Consider the following 18198-nt stretch of genomic DNA (forward strand, 5'->3'; position numbering starts at 1 on the left):
CTGGAAGGGGATATAGTGGTCAAACTTCCTTACGTCTGCCTCATGCCTCCATAACAGCCAGCTACACCTCATAAGTACAAGGGATACCAGACCCCTCTATGTATACGAGGCAAGGTTTACTCAAGAAAAGCAGACCTGCTGTTCCATTCATAAATGATCAGGGATGTTGGCTGAACTGGTGAAATTTAAACAAATTAGGACAATATCAAAGTTGTAACTTTTAAATTGTCCCCATTTGTTTACATTTCACCAGTACAGTATACTGGACACAGTCTCAGGCATACATACCCATCTGTGTGGATTATTTTTCTTTTTCCATATTTGTTTTATTCCCAGATGCATCTCTTTAACTTTCATAGCAGTCATCCTATTAAATGCTACCACCAGTAGATCTGCCTACTTCTGCTTACAACTGGTTCAGTACCCATTCTGGACCTCCATTGACTGAATGAAGCTCTCCCATCAGTCGTTGGGTCCTAAATACTAACACCAAGTACTCACCTCCACTCTTTCGAAATATGTGAAGATTCCATACCATGGGACTTCAGTAGTGTTAGGGAGTATTTCACTTACCTTTACTGGGTGCCTTTTGTCTGCTGTTTCTTCTAAACATTTGGCCTCCTTGTGTGCAAAGTTTTTATTAATGTGGGTTTTGCGCTCGCTTTTGGGCCTTATTTATTTTTATAATAGGATTGGTTTACTGTTATTATTGATGTGGCTTTGAAGGAGTCTGATCTTACTGTTACAAGTGATGTATTTGTCTGTGTGTACTTAATCCACTATGGTAAAGCACTCCATTAGGATACAAATTATTAGTCCAATTAGTCAAACTTTTACTACTATTTCTGGGATTGGGCAAAAAAGTACCGAAGTAGATAAAAGCTGAGGCTTCTTGACAACACCATAAACTCATGATTCTAGTTTGGTTTTCATTTGAAGTGCTTAACATAATACTTGCATGTTTCTATCCGTCAGGTCCTCAAAGTTATAGCCCCGAATTCGTTGATGTGTGTCTGAAGCCAGAACAGTCTTGCCATCATTTAAGCACCAAAGACACTGCACTCTTACTCCTTCCCAGGAATCAAGTAGATTACCATCTAAATCCTGGTAGTGGGGGAAAATAAAGAATACATTAGCGAGGAAAGTATCTGTCGCCAAAGTGACAAGCATTTGTAGAGACGTTTAGCATAATTGAAGTGGTTATGAATCTACTGGTGAAACATACTACTTTATCAAACGGGCAGATCGAGTGAAATGTATATTACATATTCGTACACATTAAAATGCAATGCTACGTTATAGGGAAAGACGCAACAATGTCAAAATAAAAGCAGGATAATGAAACAAAATGTTCTGAAAATACTAGGTTGGAGGCTCAGGCAAACAAAAAGGACACAAATGCTGTTGGGACTCAAGTCCACAACGTGGCACTAAAACTGGTTTGTATTGCCCCATGCTTTCCCTCTAGAGAACTCATCAATATGAAATACAGTGACTGTGCTCATTTCATTGCATTGCTGTCTGTCAACAGTGGCTCTCTTAGGTAATAGAGAGTTGTGAGGAGCTGGCTTGGTATATAATTCACACTTATGTAAGTGGGCACCCTGACAAATTCAGACAACCTTAGTGGTCTCGGACAACCTTAAAAAGCTCTCCAAGTGGTAGCTGTGAAAAGCAGCCTCCAGGCTTAGTCCAGAAGGAGTGTAAAACAGCTTGATTTACTAGAACATTCCTTATAGGTATATATTAGGTGATAAAGAACCACAAAGTATTAAAAAAAATATGTATGTATTTTAAGACACTCACCTACACATACAGATATCTCCTAGATGGACATATACACAATGCACACAATACTTTTCAATAGAAACAGCACAAAATACACAGTGGTCAACAGAAGGAGACCAAACCATATACTAAAATAGTGGTATGCAAACCAAGACAAGAGTCATGACTATACTCCGAATACTTAGAAGTGCCGGGGACCCAAGGAACCACCCAAGGTACGTAACCAGGAGTGCCACGAAGGCCGTGTGCAGAGGGGGAACACGATCGCTGGATTAATGCAAGTCAATGGGCAAGTCACGGTTGCAATTTTAAAGAAGGACCCTTACCAGTGGACCCTGAAGAAACCCTGTGGACAACAGAAGGTTGGAGAGCCATCTCACCCGTGGATACCCTAGGAGCCACGATACCTACACCAGGGAAGCCGGGTGCATAGGTGTGAAGTGGCGTCGGAAACCGCTGTCGAACCCAATAGAGGACTTCAGGAAGATGCCGCTGCTGGAGAAGGTGAAAGTGTCCGGTGGAACCCAAAGGTGGATTCAATATGTGAAGAACCTGCAAGCAGAGGGGATGGAGTCTATGCCACTCAGGAGTGACCAGGAGGCACGGAAGACATATGCCAACCGATGTAGTGTTGCGGGGAAGCTGCAGGTGACCTTGAAACTGCAGCTGTGCGGACCAGGTGACGCTGTGGATGACCAAGAGCAGGATACAAGCTGTCCCACGCCGGATGTCGAGAGTTGAAGGGTCGTTGTTGCTCGGGAGCACCAACAAGCTTTGGCAGCTGCAACGAGTTGAAGAAAGTGCAATGTCGGGACTAGCAAGGTCCAGGAGACTCACCACAAGCAGGGAAGTCAGAGCAGGCACCGAGCAATCAGGGGAGCCCAAGGAATTTAAAGATGACCCTCATTAGGACCCACAGGCTGGAGTGGCGAGAGGACCTCGAGCAGCTCATCAAAGATGCGGGCCCACGGTGCAAGAGATGCGGTGAGGAGGAAGATCGTGGTCACTGGAGATGCTTGAGGTTGGGACTACTTGGAGCCCAAAGACCTTGGTGGAAGGAGGCCAACAAGCCTTTGCAACTGCAAGTCGACGCAGTGCACAGTGGTAGGGTTCCAGCGGTTCCGACGAGGGATACGGGCCACAAATTTGGTGAGCGGACAGGGCAGGCCTTGAGGGATGTGTAGAACCACCACCTGTGCTGCAGAGCCTTTCGGAGTCTGTGGAAGCCTAGGATCAGCAGACCGGTCAGCTTAGCTGATGTGCCTGCAGATGCATGGAAGTCACTTCAAGGGAGATTCCTTCAGGTGTCTTGGATGCCCACAAGCCTTGGAAGACTCCTGTATGGTGCACAGAAACCGATGTTGCAGCAGACATGCAGGGCGAGGAGATCAGGAGCAGCCGGAGTCTTCCTAGTTGCAGTTGTGATGCCCAGATCAAAGTCCAGGGTGCCCCAACGGTCGAAGAAGTGGTGTCTGAAATTTATCTTGTCCCACGACGAATCTAGGGACCCCACCTACAGGTAAGCCCTTAAATACTCTAAGGAAAGGGTTGTGACGATTCAGGGGTCCTCCCTAAGGAGGGGCTGGACACGGGGGAGATATTCCCCTTTCCTTTGTCCAATTTCACACCAGAGCAGGAGCAAACGGCTTCCTGAACAGGTTTGAACTGGACTATGCATGGGGAGCACCAAGTGGGCCCTGCACGCAGACTATGTGGCACTGACAAGCGCCCCCACCCAGCCCCAATACACTAAACCCTGTCTTGGAGGTGGTCACACCTTCATGAGACAGGATACCTATTGTTCTGCCTTCCCCTGTCCAAGCTTGGCTCAGCAGCAGGAGGAGGGCAGAAACGTGTCTCTGGACGGCAGCAGGCCTAGCTTTCTGTCCGGGTTTGGTACTAGGAGCACTGAGGGCCTCCCAAAGGAGCTTTATGATGCATGGAATCATACCTCCACACCGTTTACGGTGTGGAGGTACGATTCCTACATGTTTGTTACTAAGCATGATGGGATTCGTTACAGCCAATTTCGAGATGGTCACCACGTAATGACGTGGTGCCCCTCTAAATGTTATATGAGTGTCTCACTAACAACCCGGGAGCATGGACTCCCTAGGCTGTAGGGGTGTCCTGCTCATGCAAGGGCACCCTCACAATTTGCACCGGGCAACCTGCCTTCAGGATTGAAAGGCCTGCTTTAGGGGTGACTTATAGCTTTTAAGTGCAGTGACCTTAGATATAGGTAACCCTATATCTTTCGTAAGTGGTATTAGCACCAGCTTACACAGGATGCAATGGCCGGCCTGTAGTTACAGTGGTCTCCCATGGGTGGCATAATACTTGCTTCAGCCCATGGGGGACGCCTGGTGTACCCATGCCCTGGGTACCTTAGTACCATATATTAGGGACTGATAAGTGTACACCAGTGTCCAATCTGGGATGTGCCCAAGTACTTACCATTCTAATTTAGGGGAGAAGGCGCAGAGACTGGGGTCCGGATTAGAAGGATCCCAGTTAGACTAGTCAAAAACCCTCACAGCACCAGACAAAAAGTGGGGATAACCATGTAAAAGGATCCTACCTTCCTACAAGAGTCAACCAATGTGAACCCCTAACCTTACTGAGTCAGGGTGTGATGGCAGCAGCCTTTTAGTTCAGAGGCATGGGCCTTTTTAAGGCTGTGAAAATATTTTTTTGCGGTTTTATCAGTAAATACGGTCCAATTGTGAACATTCAAAACAGTCTGGAAAGCACAAGCTGAAGCCAGGTTGCCACCTCAAGCTAGGATGATCGATGGACTATAACCTGGATGGAGCATATAGGGCAATAATCAGCCATGTGAGACCACAGGATTATTTTATTAGTGACTTAGAGCCTCTTACCCCCCTGGATGAACACATGCAAATTCTACACTATATATTTAAAAAGGTTTTTCTATAAACAAATGCTTTAATCTAGTGCAGACTATAAAGTGTTACCACAAAATCAAACCTAATGGTGTTAATAAAACAGGCAATTAACAGTGTATTAAAAACAATTGCAACATTTTAGATGGTGCTCACTGGAACAAAGCCCACGAGCTATGGTCTGCTGACTGGTGGCCTACTGAACTTGGTCCATCCCAGTTCCTGTTCATAAGCAAGTTGTGAAATACCTTGGAGTAAAAATAGATCAATCACTAACCATGAAAGATCAAGTTAATGCTACGTGTGGCACTTGCTTTGCTACAATGAGGCCCGAAAAAAGTTTTTTCCAGCGCCCCAACACGTCTAGAAAAACCATTGTCCATGCTCTTAGAACTAGTTACCTGGACTAAGTGAACGCTTTATTGGCAGCAGCAAATGACACCTTGCTGGCCAAAATACAGGTTGTGCAGAAGACAGCCACAAGGCTGATCTGCAATCTACCTGCACGCTCGTCCTCTGCCCCCATTATTATTATTTTTTTTTTTAACTGCACTGGTTGTCGAGCAGAAAGCAGGCAGTCTTTAAGCTTTGCAGTCTGACAAACTAGGCACTATACAATGCCCGTCTTCCCAATCTGCATTCGCAACTTAGTCACAATGAGCCTTCCAGAAGCTACAGTCCTCAAACAAAGCTCTTTTGCCAATTCCACGCATTCGCACCTCCATATTCGGGGCAGATCTTTCTCATATATGGCCCTGTATCACTGGAATGGACTCCCTCTCCATGTTCACACCTGCCCCAGTTTTATGAATTTTGAGGTGATGTTAAAAACTTGGGGGTTTTAGAATGTACCAGTTTGTTGGATTAGCACAACGCCAAGATACTCCTTCAGACTGCTGCTCTATATTAAGAAATAAAGTACATCAATATGAAGAAACACACCTATAATACTTGTTCCTTTCCAGACTGGTTATAACAGATTGAGCAACGAAGTGCCCATCGCAGCTTGCCTGATGGCCTAAAACATGCATGTCTCGCTTGGGTACCAGTTGTTTCGAATAAGCTACTGCTTTCGGATGTCATAGCTTGTCACTATAGGGGTGTGAAAAGCATGGATAAGGCCTAATGCTGAGAGTTCAACTACAATGTTTGCAGTATTTAGGCTCATTTGAGGCTCCTAAGGAAACGTGAAAATGCCTCTCCCAGAAGATGCTTTTGCATCAGACTTGAATACGATTTTCTGGTAATAATGAAAAGGCTAGACCTTGTGATTAAGGATGAAGAATGCAAGAATAGAAATTGGACTAGCACAGAAACTGTAAGTTTCAATTCTATGAAGGACACAGAGGCGAGAATTATGCTTTAGTCTTTCTTCGCTTTATCTAACAAATTTCATAGCAGCCCAAAAGATAGACAAATAAAAATCATCAACTCCCATGAACCATAGGGAGATCCAACATTATAGTCCTTCTACAGTGTCCACTAATCTCTCATATAGTCCCTTCACTGTGTCATCTCCTCCTCTTTCTCCGCGCGAAGAACGCCAAGGGCACAATCACTGGTCCTGTTTAGAACCATTGATTCCTAAAAAAACTAAAACGTAAAGGAACCGAACCAAACCCGTTGAACGGTTATCAGCATTTTACTAGCAAAACTGCAAGCTCACTAGAATGGCAGCTGAAAGCAGTTAGCAAGAAACCATTATGACTCTTTAACAAGTTACTTACCACCATACAGAGAAGGTTCGCACCGAAGGTGCATCGGGCGGGATAATCCTCGCCTCAGTGTCCTTAATAGAATTGAAACTTACTGTTATGGTGCTAAGCAAATTTCTATTCTATGTCAGGAACGGAGGCTCAGATTATGCTAGTTTAAAGCTTACTCACCACTAACTGAGCGACCTCTACCACTGGTTTGAAATAGAATCTCTTGAATGTCGAGTCTGAGGACCAATCCGCTGCCCGCATTAAGTACTACAGACGAGCCCCCAAAGAAAAAGCTTTTGAGCCCATGGCCCCCTGTGCAGAGTGGGCTCCAATCTGCCTCGTGTCAATGCCCGCCTCCTGCATGACACAGCGTACCCACCCGTCTATAGTGGGGGAAGCAACAGCTTTTTTAAAGCAATAAGCAATTGCCGTTCGCCCGGAGGACGAAACTCATGAGTCAGATCTTCATGCGCATTGAGGCAGCTCACAACACAATTTGGGAACGTCTGTGTGAGTGAGTGGCTTGGTGTGACGACTCACCGTAAAGATAACCCCATCCGGGGAAAAAAATCTTGCAGAAAGGTCTAAGGCTCTGACATCTGAAACTCTCCTGCAGGAGAACAAACATAATAGCATAGCCAGCTTAGCTGAGAGTTCTTTCAATGAAAGGTACTTATTTGGTTGCTAGGATATGAAGAGATTCAAGACCAGATTGACGTCCCATAAGGAAGAGTAACGTGAATCTGGGGGTAAGGGCAAATACCTCACAGTAGTCTGCAAACTAAAGGATGTTCCCATACGGGGGCCCCATCTACTGGCGCATGGCCAGCGGAACTGCTGATCTAATCGCTCTGATTGAGTGGTACGCCAAGCCTTCCATTGCCAGATCAGCCCAAAAATTCAAAATTTGAATGACGTTTGCAGCCACAGGATCCAAGTTTCTCCGAAGACACCAACGAACCAATCTTGTCCAGGCAGAATTGTAACGTCTGGTGGTGCTGTCTGTCCACGCCTTTGACAAGAGTTTTTCAGCTGGCTGCGATAGGCCAGGGCGAGACCAACATTGCCTGAAAGTCACCAGGCCAACTGCAGGGAACCTTGAGCCGTAAGATGATGCGGCACCCGATCAGGGTTTAGAAGTAGATGACTAAATTGGAGGAGTCTGATTAGAGAATCCCAAGAAAGTTCCAGTAGATCCGGAAACCAGACTAGAGACCTCCAAAACTGCGTCACCATTACCACCTCCGCCTCCTATCAACGGATCCGGGCTGACGTCCTCGTGTTAATTGAGAACGGAGAATCCGGGTGCTGGTGAATGCCGGCACGCCGATCGATTAAGGACCCGTGCCCCGCAAATTACAAAATCTTTGTATCTAGTGATGTCACTGTCACAATACTTGAGCCACCCACTGTACATTATTGCCCGACCATGAATATTAATTTCTAAATATAAGATGATCTACAATCTATCAACTAAATATTGGTCTCCTTATTTCTGTCATTGTAATGCTAGCGGCATACATGCTTATTTGTCTTATACTATTACCTGTTGGGATATTGTTATTTTATCTACTGGATAATCGAGGCGCAATGCAAAGAGATCAGTTGCAAATGGACCCCACTGGCTCACCAGCCATTGGAAGACCTGTAGGTCCAGCTTCCACATGCTGGAGTCGTGCAGGTGCCTCGAGGGCCAATCCCCTGACCTGGAAGGTACTCCGCCGTCAGGGAGACTTGAGGGGCATACAGAAGTCCCACAAATCTTTCGCCAGGTTCACCAGAGCCTGGGAACGAGGCCCCCCCCCCCCCCCCCCCCACCCCCCATGGTTGACATACCGGACCGTGGAAATGTTGTCCATCTTGAGAAACACAAGATTGAACTTTGTCCTTGGTCCAACAGCGGACAGCGAAAGAACCCGCCAGGAGTTCCAGGCAATTGATATGAAGGGCTTGCTTGTCTAAAAACCAGACTCTGATGGCGAAGAACTCCCCACAATGGGCGCCCCATCCGGTCCTGCTGGCGTCTGACTATGATGAGATCTGGTACGGAGCCGAAAATCGCCCGGCAGTTCCATGCCTCCATGTGGGTCAGCCACCATTCTATTTCTTCTCTTGCTTCCTATGTAAGCGTCACTGACTGGGCATAAGACCGACCCTGCCGTATATGGTATGCCATTAGCCACTGAAGCGCCAGAAGGAGCAGAGGGCCCAGGAAAATTGCCTGGATGTAGGAAGAGAGAAGTCCCACCAGCCGGGCAATTTGCCTGAGCGACGTGCAAGGTCTAGCCATAGTTTGTCACAACTTGTGGCGGATTTTGGCCATCTTCCGGGATGGGAGGCTTAAGGAGGCTTGAATCAACTCCACTACGAAACCCAAAAAAAACACCTGAGAGCGAATGAGGACCGACTTCGGTTCGTTGAGGACAAACCCCAGCCCCTGCAGAAGGTTCACCGATTGATGAAGTTGGGAGTTCAAGATCCGGGGCTTTGCGCCATGAAGAGAATATCATCTAAATATACGATAATTTGAATGCCCTGCGCATTGAGAAACTCCACCGCCGGGTGGAGCACCTTGTTAAAACACGACGGTGCCGAGGAAAGACTGAACGGAAGGGAGGTGAACTCGTAAATCAGATCCTTCCAACGGAACTGCAGAAAACGCAGATGAGTGTGTATCGAGACCACTTGATAAGAGTCCTTTAAGTCTAAATGCACCATGCAGCCCGATGGAAGTAGGACTTCCCGAAGAAGATGGTTCCCCTCCATTTTGAAGTGGCGGTATACCATCCACCCATTGAATTCCCAGAGGTTGATGACCGGCCGACGGCCACCGTCAGACTGGTCCACAAGAAATAGGTTGCTCAAAAAACTGTTGCGATGCAGAACCGATCAACAAATGGCCCCTTTATTCAGGAGCGTAGAGACTTCCTCGATCAGGTCTACATTGCGAGTGGAGAAGCAAATTTGCAGAGGATGGTTCTCTTGCTGAGGATGATCACAGTAATCTATATGGAAACCTTGTACGATTTGCAGGACTGAGGGGTCTGAGGTTATAGCTCGCCATGCATCCAGAAAGTCTGCCAATCGAACCCCAATGCGGACCTGAGAAGAAGGTATAACACTTACCGGTTGAATTTCCACCTCCAGAGTTATTCTTGAAGTCTCTGCGGCCCTTGAACTGATGGCCCCTGGTGGGGTAAAAGTTGGTATAGTTGGCGCTGCTGTTCTATTGACAGCGACCAGACCCTTGTCCCTTGGGAGGAGTCTGTTGGACGCCACGGCAGACCGAGCGGCCCCTACCTCGCCCGGGCCCATGGAAAACCCGCTGGTTGACAAACTTGTTTAATATTTAATTGCGACTTATCTAGGGAGGTAAAGGTTGCTACGAATTTTTCAAGCTCCTTAACAAAAGGATCCCCAAAAAGACCTCCCTGGGCCACTGCGCCCGCCTCCGATGAAGCCAAGTCTCCGAGCTTAGGGTAGAGCTTCATCTGCAACGAGCGGCGGCACTCTATTGACAGCGCACAATTAGCGTTTGCCCCTGAAAATGATGGCCCGCTGGGCCCAGCTGGACAGTACCTCGGGCGATATAAGGGATCCAGAACCTTGGCTTCTTCAGCCATAGCTAAGATTTTGGTCATAGGGCCAATGACGTCAAGAAGCTTATCTTGACATGACCACCAAGATCTGTTGATGCCTTTACGCGGATGCTTCTTATACCGAACCAAAAAAGTGGCCATCTTTGAACCCAGCTCTGGGGTAAAAGCAACCTTATCCTCCAAGTTGGGTCTCAGGCACTAAGCTTTGAGGCAGCCCCAGGCCTTCTCAAGAGGTTTGCGGATGCGACCTGCGACAAATTCTGCCACCTTGTCCCCCGGTGTCCGAGCAGTGGACCGAGGATGTATAATCTCATCCGGGTCCAGAATGCCCGAATCCTCTCCTTTGGCAGGGCGCTAGGAGCGCATAGCACCCACCTCGTCCTTTGAATCTCCCAGAGAATCCCCATCGGGCTCAGGGGGTCCTACATGGGCCCACGCCAATTTAGAGCATTCCTGGACAATTCTGTCAGACAGGCGCTGCTCCATGGGTCCAACCACCACATGGACCACCATATAAATGGAGGAATCAACAGCATCAAAAAAAATGTATCGTCCCTCCTCGTAGACATAATCCTGAGCCTCCATTACCTTATAAGGGGAGCAGGTCAAATACATAAGTATATGTACTCCCAAGGGCTTTGGTAGAGTTCAAATATATACATCCATACTAATATTATAAAGAGGGAGCCCTTTGAGCCGGGTAATCTCAGGAACCACAGCACCAATCACAACACCCAATACAGCGTTGGAAAGGGCAGTTGCAGCAGAAGGACATAGGCTATGCAGACGCCCACCATATACATTTAAAAGGTAAAAGAACCGCGCCAGCAAAGTAGTCCCTTGTGGGCGTGTCTGTGCTGTGCTGTGGGCGTGTGCTGGGAGCGTGACAAACGCTGGGGGCGTGTGGTACGTTCCGCCCTTCATGCCATGTCTCATATTGTGTGCCAATCCCACTCTGCTCCCTTTAAATACCCCTGCACCCCATAATCATAACCCACCCTTACTCCTTAAAATACCTCAACACCCTCAAACACTAACCCATCTTAACCCTATAAATATACTCTGTACCCCAAAACCCAAACCTATCCTTAAACCCTAAAAATACCCCTGTACCCCAAAACCCAAACCTAGCCCTGAACCCTATAAATACCCCTGTACCTCAAAACCCAAACCTACCCCTGTACCCCAAAACCCAAACCTATCCTTAAACCCTAAAAATACCTCTGTACCCCAAAACCCAAACCTACCCCTGAACTCTAAAATACCCCTGTACCCCAAAACCCAAACCTAGCCCGGAACCCTTAAAATACCTTTGTACCCCAAAACCCAAACCTAGCCCTGAACCCTAAAAGTAACCCGGTACCCCCAAACCTAGCCCTGCACCTTTAAAATACCCCTGTACCCTAAAACCCAAACCTACCCCTGAACCCTAAAAATACCCCTTTACCCCAAAACCCAAACCTAGCCCTGAACCCTAAAAATACCCCTGTACCCCAAAACCCATACCTATCCCTAAACCCTAAAACTACCCCTATACCCCATAACCCAAAACTATATCTGAACCCCTAAAATACCCAAACACCCCAAAACATATACCTCAGTACCCCAAAACATATACCCTATACCCATACTTACCTTATCCAAACATTAAAAAAATAAAACACATGCTTTTACCATTCATGCATTTACAACGAATTTCGATGTCAACGTATGCGTGGTAAAAGCATATAAAATGTAATGCCATGCGTTATAATAGCAGTGTGCAGTCATGGTACTTTCGTAATGATAGTAGGCGGAGTGATGGTATGCGGAAAGAAAGTTGCGGAATAATGGGTGTTTAGCCTCCCCCGGCAAGTACATTGGTGGCATGGCGGCCCACATCTCCAGCAACATACTCATATTTTTTCACCACCCATTTGAAAAATGCACAGGTCTCTCTCATTGATGGCCAGCACCGACATACACTTTTAGACACACCTCCCGCCACAAGTTCTAGAATTGCGAACTTTAGAGCTGGGGAGCTACGTTCGAATCTCGGCATCAGCTCAACATCCTGTGATTCCAGGCAAATCGCTTTGTCTCCCCACAAATGAATGTGTTCTTCTGTAATGTAAATTGTGCTCATGCCATGTTGTCGAGTTCGCGCTATATAATATTGCAAGGAAAAATAAAGTAGGGAAACTCTAGTTCACACACTACTGAACGCGCACTCTTAAGTGCATCAGCAGTGCACTGTGAATCGGAGCGTTTCACAGGCCTGTCGCAGATAAGAAATGCTATCAAAACGAAATCCTACAAAACAATATACTACTGGCCGGCAGCAATTCATACCCGGACAACGTCGGGACGGGCTGCTAGTATACATATATTCACTAAAAAAACATAGGTTTTAGGGTTGTTATAGTTAGCTACACATTTCACTAGTATAAAACCATGGAAATTCCCCCGTTATAGTTAGTTGTACTAACTAACTATAACTCGCGCGACCGCAATCCACTGCTGATGTCACATATTACATCATTCATGACATGGTCAATGACACCACTGATGACATCTCAAATGACATCACTGATGACATCATCCAGTGGAAGTGGTTTGGTTTGTTATATAAATATGTATTATATATATATATATATATATATATATATATATATATATATAGCCATTTGCCATGAAGACTGAGTGGATGTATAAGTGCGTGAATGAAGGATTTAGTACCAATGTGATTGACTGTCTAAGTGAGGAATTTTAAGTCTCACTAAATATATGGGATAGTGATTAAACTGTATGAATACCTGTATTACTCCATCTCTTGTTGTGTAAACTACTACATAAGTTGGTTACTACCTATGTGAAAGTCTACATTATTTATTTATTAGTTAAATGAGTAATTGTATGGGATAGTGAATGAATGTGTGTGTGGTTGGGTGGGACGTGTGTGACTATGGAAAGATGTGTAAATAGTTGATTTAGTAAGTATATGACGTTAAGACTTTATGTGGAAACAGTTGTTTGGTTGAGTGAATCTCTTTATGGGTGTGGTGATGAGTAAATATATTTCTCAATGATATATGTCCAACAAACTAAAAATATAAAAGGCAGTGTATGTGACAGTTATTGTATATAAATAAGTACATAATACTCAGTGATTGTATGATTAATGTATGATTAACTGTATACTTGTAATACTGATTTTATAACAGTAAGTATGAGTTACTATCTATATGAATACATAAAGTGCTGTTTGTGTAAGTGAGTAGTTTAGTAAATATAAGTATGATCAATTGTTTGCATAAGTGAGTAGGATATCTTATATAAAGGAATAGGATATGTACAGGTGTGTAATGTTGATGTAGGTATATAAGTATATTTAATAGTGTTCTATCGATCATTGTTAACATGTAGGAGTGAATCTATAGGTAAATGTTTAGATGTATGTAGATTTAGGAATCACTGAGTGGGTTTTTAGAAACTTGTACTGGTGTGTTAACAGTTTCAAATATGGTACTTCATATTTCAAAATGTGTGTTAAAAGATTATGCTACTGTACGATCAGATGTATCAGCTTGTCACATGGATGATGTCATCAATGATGTCATTTGAGATGTCATCAGTGATGTCATTGACCATGTCATGAATGATGCAATATGTGAGATGTGAGAGCAGTGGATTGTGGGCGCGCAAGTTATAGTTAGTACAACTATCTAGAACGGTGGAATTTCAATGGTTTTATACGAGTGAAATGTGTAGCCAACTATAATCCCCCTAAAACCTATGGTTTTTTCAGTGAATTTCTAAGGTTTTTTAAATGCTAATTCCCAACTATAACTTATCTGAAACCTATGGTTTTTTCAGTGAATTTCAAAAGTTTTTTAAATGCTAATTTGTAAATATATATTTTTTTAAACATTTTCTAACTACAATTTTTTAATCTTTATTTTTAGATGTTATTTTTTAAACTACATTACACGTTTTTATTAATTTTTTACATAAAAATATTTGTTCTCATTTTATATTGTTTATAATATACTTAAATTATTTTTATTATTTTTTTCCTCTTTTTTTGCAGTTGCGCACCCTACAAACAGCCTGCTCATTTACTGGGCAAAACGTGTCCGCCATTTTAGGGTCGCTGTCTAGTATCCGCGTAGGGTGTGCGACGGGTACAAATTTTCCCACGCGGTTGCTATGCGACTTGTGCGCGACGCCTTGCGCATACGCGAGATGTACGTATAACGCAACGTGACGGACGCGCGGTAGCGCGTGACGGCATATGCATATCAGACGCGGTGTGTGCGCGACTTCTGCGATTTTTTCAATGTTGAACAACTTATTTATATATATTAAATATTAATATTAAGACAACAGATTATCTGAGGTAATTATTTTAATAATTTTCTCTAACTTTCTTAAAAAGTACATCACTGTTGTCCTATGGGTGGAAATTCACTTAGAAGGTAAGGAATATGCTACTTACCAGTATGCATCTGTTCTTGGCATGTAGAGCTGCAGAATGTACACCTTAGCATTAGTCAGCCACCTGGTGTTGGGCTCAGATGATTGCAGGTTGTTGTTGTCTTGGAAGAAGTCTTTGGAGTCCTGAGATAGGCGACTCCTCCCTTGGAAAAACAGTGCGCATGGGCATAGACTCCATTCTTAGTTTGTTTTTCGCCATGATGGGAAATGATGGAGTTAGTAGAGATACAGTAAGAAAAGGATGTCCATGCGTGTGCATCTAAGTAAGATGAAAAAACTGGAACGGATACAAGTCCCGGGGAGGCGGGAGGGCGTGTACATTCTGCAGCTCTACATGCGAAGAACAGATGGATATTGGTAAAGTATTTACAAAGGTGCAGGGTTCTTGTTTTTAGGGATTATTTGCAATCCGCTATGTTTCGGATTATTGCCTGTCGGGCTGGATAGTTTTCAGGTAGTGGTGCCACAGGAAAGGGGTGACCCTCCAACCCCATAAGACATATTGCTTGCGCAACACCTATATTTTGCACAGAGTTTCCTATGCACACACAATTAAATTTAAACACTGGATAATACAGTCTAGTCAGGTCAAACACAAATATGACATTTCTGTCCACTTCTTGTTTGGGCAATTCTTATTTTTTATTGTTCGAGCTACAACGCCCCAGCCGACACGTGTTTAGTCGGAGAATTAGTCGCTCTGACTCTTCAGGGCTTCCTTCTATTCTAGGCGTATGTTGTAGTTTCGCTTAACTGGTGATAATTACAACCCAGTAAGGGTATCTTTGTGTTCTGTGTTTCTTGAGGTTTGCACTCGTGTCTTGGTCGCTGTCTAATAAGTTAAGGCAGTTGCCTGACCTTAAAAGTTGCTAGGCGGAAACTGACTCTTGTTATTATTCGGATAATTAATACTGTGTAGATAGTTAGTCTTTTTCGTGTTATTCACCCTGTAATCGAATTAGTGGCCGTGTTTCCACGAAAGTCGCCTGAGTATCCGTGGAGCCTTATATTCCGCCTGGCCGAGAATCCGGCGTCTCACAGCAATGGTGTTTCTGGTAAGTAGCATATTCCGTTCGAGGCATATGAGCTGCAGATTGTACACCTTAGCATTGATTGTGCAGCAGCGTCTCCCCTTAGCGGTGGTCACCTGTATCAGATGCAGTTGTCTGAAATAAAGTCTTAAGAACAGCTTGGCCTACTGCAGCTTGCTGCTTTGCTTGCACATCAACATAATAGTGTTTAGTGAAGGTATGTGGTGTAGACCATGTAGCTGCCTTACATATGTCCTCTAATGGTATATTTCCTAAGAAGGCCATAGAGGCTCCTAGCTTGCGAGTAGAATGCGCTCTAGGAGGAACTGTTAGTGTACGTTTAGCTTTAGCGTAGCATATTTGTATACACTTTACAATCCACCTTTGGAGATGTGGTTGCCTTTATGAGGAGGAGAGAAAGCTACAAACAGTTGTTTTGTCTTCCTAAAGGATTTTGTTCTATCTACATAGTATGAAAGAGCTCTTTTAACATCTAGTGTGTGCAATGCTCTTTCTGCCAGAGTCTGGGTTTTGAAAAAAACACAGGTAACTCGACAGATTGATTTATATGAAAGGAAGTAATGACCTTTGGAAGAAATTTTAGATTGGATCTAAGAACCACTTTGTTAGGATGTATTTGAAAAATGGTTCTTGTATTGTGAAAGCTTGTATTTCACTTACTCTTCTAGGAGAAGTAATGGCAACAAGGAAAGCTGTTTTCAATGTTAAAAATTGCAGTTCACATTTATATAAAGGCTCAAATGGAGGTCCCATGAGCCTTGTGAGTACAATATTTAAGTTCCACACTGGAGAAGGTGGTAACCTTGGTGGGATTATTCTTTTTAATCCCTCCATGAATGCTTTAATTGCTGGTACTCTAAATAAAGACAGGCGTGGTCTGTTTTGTAGGTATGCTGCAATTGCTGCAAGGTGCAGGAGTATGGAAGAGTATGCCAAGTTAGACCTTTGTAAATGTAAAAGGTAACATATGATATTCTGGATGGAAGCGTCCAGTGGATCAATGTGATTATTCTTACATTAAATTGCGAATCTTTTCCATTTGGCTGCATAACACGCTCTAGTAGTGGGTTTTCTAGCCTCTTTAATGATATTCATACTGGTGGTAGGTTTAGATAACCAAACTCTAAGACTTCAGGAGCCAGATCGCTAAATTCAGTTGGCTGGGATCTGGATGTCTGATTTCTCCATGGTTCTGTGTGAGCAGAGATGGTTTGAGGCGTAGCTTTTGATGCAGAGCTATAGACAGGTCTAGTAGTGTGGGGAACCACGGTTGGCGTGACCACGTGGGAGCTACCAGTATCATTGTGAGAGACTGCTGTCTGAGCTTGCGCACTACTAGTGGAATGAGTGGGAGAGGCAGAAAAGTGTACGCAAATCTGCCTGACTAGTTCATCCATATTGCATTGCCTTCTGACTGTGGGTGTGGAAACCTGGCGGCGAAGGCTGGGCATTTTGTGTTTTCGTGAGTGGCAAACAGATCTATGTGTGGATGTCCCCATTTTTGATTTGAAAGAATGGCTGAAGAACTTGTGGATGTAGTTCCCATTCGTGAAGCTGTTGTGCTTGTCGACTTAACAGATCTGCAATCTGATTGTGTACTCCTAGAAGGTGCTCTGCTAGCAGATGTATGTTTTGAGGAATGGCCCATCTCCAAATGTTCTGTGCAAGTTGGGACAGTTGCAGAGAGTGTGCACCCCCTGTTTTTGTATATAGTACATGGCTGTCATATTGTCCATCCGGATTAAGACAGCTTTGTTCTGAACTTGTAGTTGGAAAGTTTTGAGTGCTAGAAAAATTGCTAGCAGCTCTAGATGGTTGATATGGAACCTTTTCTGTTGAATCGTTCATTGCCCTTGAGTTGTGTGATGTAAGAGATGGGCTCCCCACCCTGTGAGGGATGCGTCTGTTGTAAGCACTACCTGTGGAACAGGCTCTAGGAACGGCCGCCGCTTTGTCAGATCTTGGTGTTCCACAACTGCAGAGAGCGATGTGTGCGGCTGACTACCAACACCAGGTCTTTTAGTTGACCTTGAGCTTGGTTCCACTGTTGTGCTAAGCACTCTTGTAGCTGACGCATCTGCAGTCTTGCGTGTGGTACTATGAAGATGCAAGATGCCATCATGCTTAGTCTCATGAACACCCTGGCTTGCAGAGACTGCTGGTGTTGAAACTTAGTGACTAAGGCTTGAATGCTCTGTATCCTGGCTGTACTGGGATACGCTAGAGCTGTGGACGTGTTTATTGTAGCCCCTAGATACTGATGTATGTGAGAGGGCTGCAGGTGCGACTTGGTATTGTAAACCCTAAGTCGTGCAATGTTTGAATCGTCTGCTGTGTGTGCTGGGACACACTGATTGAACAATTTTGCTTTTATTAGCCAGTCGTCTCGGTAAGGGAAGACATGTATATGTTGCCTCCTGAGATGTGCTGCTACCACTGCTAGGCACTTTGTAAATACTCTTGGTGCCGTGGTTACCCCAAATTGAAGGACTTTGAACTGATAGTGTTGTCCTTCTAGTAGAAACCTTAGATACTTTCTGTGAACAGGATGTATGGGGATATGGAAGTAGGCGTCCTTTAGATCTAGTGTTGTAAGGAAGTCGCCCTGTTGTAGCAGTGGAAGTACTTGTTGTAGAGTGATCATATGAAAATTATCTGATTGTATGTAGCT

At 44.5% G+C, this 18198-nt stretch overlaps 1 protein-coding gene across 4 annotated transcripts in view; it reads right to left on the bottom strand.

The window, feature by feature from the left end:
* The window catches only part of WDR26 (WD repeat domain 26), a 702982-nt gene that overhangs the window by 190673 nt on the left and 494111 nt on the right, over nucleotides 1–18198 (bottom strand). For all 4 annotated transcript variants that reach the window (XM_086927969.1, XM_086927971.1, XM_086927970.1 and 1 more), the window contains one exon: nucleotides 959–1104. In XM_086927969.1, the coding sequence (XP_086784095.1) occupies nucleotides 959–1104 (146 nt within the window). The remainder of the gene's footprint in view (nucleotides 1–958; nucleotides 1105–18198) is intronic.

Source organism: Lissotriton vulgaris, chromosome 6, assembly GCF_964263255.1.
Source record: "Lissotriton vulgaris chromosome 6, aLisVul1.2, whole genome shotgun sequence".
In the NCBI taxonomy this organism is placed as follows: Eukaryota; Metazoa; Chordata; class Amphibia; order Caudata; family Salamandridae; genus Lissotriton; species Lissotriton vulgaris.